The 5,998-nt window shown below is 44.3% G+C and overlaps 1 protein-coding gene across 2 annotated transcripts in view; it reads left to right on the top strand.

Moving 5' to 3' along the window:
• ADGRB1 (adhesion G protein-coupled receptor B1) overlaps window positions 1-4,973 on the top strand; it is a 451,386-nt gene extending 446,413 nt beyond the window's left edge. For both annotated transcript variants that reach the window (XM_019528237.1, XM_019528238.1), the window contains one exon: window positions 3,509-4,973. In XM_019528237.1, coding sequence (XP_019383782.1) covers window positions 3,509-3,706 — 198 coding nt within the window. In that variant the 3' untranslated portion in view covers window positions 3,707-4,973. The remainder of the gene's footprint in view (window positions 1-3,508) is intronic.
• The last annotated feature ends 1,025 nt before the right edge of the window (window positions 4,974-5,998 follow it).

Genomic DNA, 5,998 nt, shown 5'->3' on the forward strand with positions numbered 1-5,998 from the left:
CAGTTCAGATGATTTTGGGGAGGGAGGGATGGGTTTCAAGCTGGTTCCTAGTTTTTTTCATGCATCTAAACAGGAGCACATCAAGTGGCCAGTTCTGAGGGAACTTAGCATAGGAATGGCTGGGAGGGTCGCAAGCCAACTTCTACCAGGGATTTAGGTCTGGGGAACTGAATGGTGCTTCAGGTCAAAACTGCATTGGCAGAACTGTTGGTCTGAACTAGCAGGGCCTCCATGCTGATGGTGACCTTACAGAAGAATAATTATAGTAAAAAAGAAAATCAAAGGAGAGCTTTCCTGAGCAAGAATTAGCATCATGTGTGTGCCTTCCTGCTAGGTAATATAGCTGTGGACTTGGTCTGTGCTGAAATCTGTCAGCTGAGGTAAGCCCAGCCCTGCTTGCAAGATGAGGGTTTTTGGGGGGTTTTCTTTTTTACTTTTTTTACGAAACTGAGACAAAACAAAGCTATTTTAATTAAACTGTTTTTTAACCAAATCCTCCTTGTCTTGAGCAAATGTCCATGCAAAGATGCGCAGTATTTTTCCATGTTTTTATTCCATGTGGGTTTTCACATCTCATGATTGGGTGTTTTTTTCCCCCCATTTTATATCATTTCTCTGTGATTTCATGGCAGATTATCATAATATGACAAAATAATGGTGGAACTGTTCATGTTGTCAAAGTGTCAGCCTGCTTCATTACAACACACCCAGGCGGCACTTTGATCTAGGGGGAAGAGGGTTTCTGTTGCACTAAGAGATGCCTTTAATCAGTTAAAAAGGTAAAAACATGATAGAATATTTCGACAATGAAATCGTCTCCCAAAGCATGTACTCCCATTATTGATGTGCCATGTGATGCATGGACAACAATGGAAAACAAAATAAAAATGAAAAAGCCCTTTGATGGAGTAAAATTGGAAAAAACAAGTTCAAAATTCCTCACATGAAATTTCCTGACATGAAAGTGTTTCATGTTGCTGGAGAAGGCAAAATACATTTTGCAATGGCAGCTTTTTCCTGCAGAAGGGAAGTGCTGAGTGTTGATGGGCTGTTTTCAGGGGCTCTCATCTGGGAGTCATTACTGATGCATTCAACTACTTGAACTATTGAAGGGGGCTGCAAAGAGGATGGAGCTGAACTGTTCTCAGTGGGGGAGATGACAGGACAAGGAGCAATGGACTGAAGTTGCAGCAAAGGAAGTGGAGGTTAGCTATTGGGAACAACTCTGTCACCAGGAGGGTAGTAAAGCACTGGAACAGGTGACCCAGGGAGGTGGTGGAGTCTCCATCCTTGAAGGTTTTGAAGACCTGGGTAGCCAAACCTTAGCTGGGATGATGTAGTTGGGGCTGGTCCTGCTTGGAGCAGGGGGCTGGACTAGATGTGACCTCCTGAGGTCCCTTCATACCCTTGTTTTCTATGGGTCTATGATACTGTGCCAATCATCTTACCCAGTCTTCTCTTTCCTGAGGTCAGGTGCTATAGGAGTCACTAGGAGAGGTGAGGTGGCGTGGTGCTGCTATGCTTAACATTCTGCTTTTAATCACCACAATGTGAGAGAAGGGCAATCGCACAGATTTCTATGGAGTTACTTTGCATTTTTGTTTGTTCAATGCCAAACAAGCTAGAAGTGCTTATATTGCAGTGCTGCTCCTGCTAAGGCAGCAGTATATCGGTAAAAAGCCTCATGGGCAATAAAAGTGACTTGCCAATTGTGGCAGAGTTTGAAATGGCACACTGAGCAGGTAAGCGGATGTGCAGACAGATGGACAGACATCTACACTTTTGCATTTGGTTTCGAATCTCTTGCCAGGGTGGACAAAGCAAGTACACTAAAGCCACTGCAGCTCCTATGGGAAGACAACTCCTCCAGGCAGTCCCCTTTAATTTATTTAGCATATGCACGTATTTAGCAAGACAAGGGCCTCACCAGTGTGAAGAGCTTGAAGGCCACCAGGTAGCATAGTAAATGGACATGAGTCAACAATGTGGGTCATGGTTTGAACTTGTCCACAAGGGCATTTGTCATTGTGAAGGCCTCATTGGTATAGGTCGGAGGCACTGTGGCCCTGTCCTGTTCAAAAATGGTTGAGAAGTGGCCAATAACAGCATGGCCCGTTAAACCCTGGTTGACTGAAAGTCAAGTCAAGTCAAGTCAGTCTCAAGGCTACTGAGACCCTTGGGGCACCTTAGATGCTGTAACAACATCTAAGATGCTGTAGGGTCAGAGATGATGTGATGATTGATTGGTGCTTGTCCTAACCATTCTTCGTGCCATCAAGTAAGGAAGGAAAAACCCATGGGTTTTGAAAGGGTGCATTATATTGGACATCTTGAGGGGAGCTGAGCTATTACTAGGTGGAATATGTCCCAATGCACTGGCAGCATAGGATTATCACGGAGTCACACAGCATTTGTGCAGCGGACATAGGGCAACCAATGCTACTTAGGACTGGTAACCATGCGAGTGGAGTGGGACGCAAGATGCATTGTAGCAAGCAGTTGGGTGTCCATTAATTTGCTGAGCAGCACTAGGATGCTGGTGGCCATGTGTGCCTTCTCCTGGGACCCCCCTTTCCTCGTTTTCTTCCTTCTCATGACTTGACTAGTCCTTCCTTTCTCTCTGCAATACTGCCGGCCCTAATCCTTTGCCTTGGCAGGTGGTTTGTGGAGGACTTTGTGGTTGCTGTCGTGTGTTTCTTCCCAAACGTGAGGGCTTTGTAGAGCTAATCGGCTGTGAAAAGCATTTCTGTTCAAAGGGGGGAAAAGGAGGGGTCTCTCTCTCTCTCAATGGAATGGTTAAAAATATTGCCCTGGCCTCTGTCTCCTTTCCCACATAACTATGAGAATTTGCTGCAGATGAAAGTACCCTGGAGCCCTCTATAAACTATATTGCATTGTTCCCAGTATGTCAGTAGGAGCTTTAAATTGCCATTTCTGAGCTGACTGCAGTGGAGTTACTATGGCGTTACAATGCAGTGTAGTGGAGGGATCAAGCCAAGAAGGCTTGATTTGGAAGTCAAATATAAGACTCCTATTGATTTTGACTATGCAGGCTCAAACTCTTCGTCACGTGATCTTAATAAATGGGGCCCTTGATTTGTTATACTTTAAGATTATATATAAAGGGACTGTGTCCTTTTACTGATCTTTGGATTTGACAAAATCAGCAAAAAAAATTTAAAAATCCACAGACTGCTTCAAGTGTGGATGGAAATTCAAATTCTTAAATCCTCCATGAACTGAAATAGCTTTGTGTTGGGGTTTTCAGGTAAACATTTTTCTTTTTATCCTGCTTTCCTCAGGGGAAAAAAAAATAGTGACTTTTTTCAGTGGAAAAAAAAAGAAAAAAAACTTCCAAAAGAAAATGTCCTTGGAAGGGAAAAAATCAAATTAAAATCTCCCAGGCCTATTTATAAAGAAGGAGATACTGAATGGAAATAGAGTGGGATTTTTACAACCGGTGCTGATCTTTTCTTTTCTCTCTCTTTCCGTCTTTGTTTTCTTACAGCAAGAAAAACAGCAGACACCAAACAAGAGACCCTGGGAAGGAATCAGGAAAGTGCATTCCCCACCGTCGTGGGTTAAAAAGGACATGGAGCCTGTATCACAGTCTCCCTTAGAACTCAAAACTGTAGAGTGGGAGAAAGCAGGAGCTACCATCCCTCTGGTAGGACAAGACATTATTGACCTTCAGACGGAGGTCTGAGCGGAAAGGAAAGCACAGGACTTTCATTTTTCCGGAGGAAAAAAAAATACAAAACACAAAACCCACAAATGAAACAACACACGTTTAAAAAAAAGATGATTAAATTAAATCAAAACTGAGTGAGAAAAGTGTTTGGTTTCTTTTGAAACCTTTGGTACAAGAACAAAACAAAACGAGAAGTAACTTTTGTATCGTTCTCAGCGGAGCGGGGGGATTACTTTCTAGAACATAGTAGCAGTAGGTTCAGAACAACTCGGACTTTGCCCCGGGGGAGAGAAGAGGACGTGAGCCTGGAAACAACGCCAAACCGAAGAGGAAGGAGAGGGAGGGGAGGGTGGGAGCGGGTGGGATACAACCCACGTGACTCTTTAGCGGCAAGAGGACGACAGGGAGCCATTGCCAGGTATGTCGAGTCATCCTGCTGTGCGCCGGGGACACCAGAAGGAACCCGAGGAGTGAATGCGGTGCCAGAAGGGCCACAAAAGTCGGGGTGGATTGGCAGGAAACGAGAACAGAGCTCCATCCGGCAGGATCTGAGCCAGGAGGTTGCAGGGGGAAGCCCCACTTTGGCCGGTCGGTGGTACCCATCCCTTTGCACACCCATGAGAGGGACCGAGTGTGTCAACCCTCTCCTTTCTATCTCCCCCTCATCAGCTACCCTACGAAGAAGGGAATCGCCATATGCCAAGCTGCTGCAGCTGGTGGTTGAGATGGTGCTCTGCTCCCACCAGCTCCCCTCCACCCTACCGGGCTCTCCGCCGTTGCTCGAGCACAGGCCACAAAGGATGCTCCGAGGGAGGTGGCGGTAGTAGTCGTGGCAGGGTGGGTCTTTCTCCTTATCACTCCACAGCTGGTTTCCTGAGGAGTGGGACACACGGCAGGGTGAGACCTTCTCTGAGGACCTGCTTGCCCAGTCTGCAGAGCCTGGGTCGAAGGAGAAAGAGAGAGAGAACACAAAACGAACGTAGGTCATTTTGTTGACTGTTAGGTAGAGAAACTCAGCGTGGGCCTGTTCATGCGGCCTCATCTTTTTTGGTTTTCTTTTTAACGAGACACAGCCGATTTCTTGTCCACCCTCCGTGGAACCCAGAGAGACAGACCTGCCGATGCCCTTGGAGACGGTCGGTACAGAGACAATATTGCCTTAGGACATTGAGACAAACTGACCAACGAGTAACATCCGCTTGGAAACAAACAAACAAAAAAATCTATTTTTTTTCCTCCTCCTTTTCTTTTCTTCAATAAAAAGAGAACTTGAAACCCGAGACCTTTCCTTTCTTTGGCTCTTGTTTGAATGCTTTTCCCTGTCGGAGTCCTGCACTGATATCGGGCAAGGAAACCACCTCCCGGAGGCTGAGCACAGGTCCTCTGTGGACGGCTTGGGATGGTGGGAACACACGGGTCCACCTGTCCAGCGGTGTTTTATCCCACGTAAGTCCCAGCTAACATCGACTGGCTGGTTATTCTCCTAGTTCGCTGATCCGCACGGCTAGGAGCCAGGTTTCCAGTTCTAGGGGAAGGAAGAGAAATGGGTGGAACTAGTCACAAAACTAGGGATGTTGTCCACCAAAATAAATAAATAAATCATCATTTTTTTTCCCATGGAAAAATTTGTTCTAGATTTTTCTCATAAAAAAAAAAAAATCCAATTTTTTTTTTTTAATGATTATCTTGATTTTTAAATGATTATCTCGGGGGTCAGACTTGATGATCTACTCAGGTCCTTTTCAACCCTAGATCTATGAATCTTTATTAAAAGAATATTTCCCCACCCGACAAAAACCATCAAAATAGTTTTTCATGAAAAAAAAAACCCAACTTGCATTAGACTTTTCTCCACAAAATAGTTTTCAACATCGTTTTGTTTTCACAATTTATTTCTCCCATTTTACAAAGTTCATCGTCATCCTCTAACAGCTTCCACCAGCTCTGAGAAATGGGTATCATGAGACACTTCATTGCAAAATAACATGCGGAGTCAAAATAGCGGCAGTTCTTGATCAGGGTCTGAACTATAGAGATGCGTGTTTTTATTTTTTTAGGGACAAAGCCAGAGATGGCACCAGGTTTTAAAGCAGTCAGTCCAATCAAATTGTGCTTCCCCCGACTGAACATGTTTGCTTGATATACAAGCAGGGTTTTAGGGTTTGGGTTTTTGTTTTTTTTTTTTGGTTTGGGGCCACATGGTTTATTTTTTTAAAAGTATAATGGCATCTAGTCATTAGTTGTATGATATTTAAAAAAATTAACTGAGAAGTAAAAAATAAAAAATCCAAACATTTAAAAAAACTG

The sequence above is a fragment of the Gavialis gangeticus genome, unplaced genomic scaffold (genome assembly GCF_001723915.1).
Source record: "Gavialis gangeticus isolate Ggan-Ray unplaced genomic scaffold, GavGan_comp1, whole genome shotgun sequence".
NCBI lineage: Eukaryota > Metazoa > Chordata > Crocodylia > Gavialidae > Gavialis > Gavialis gangeticus.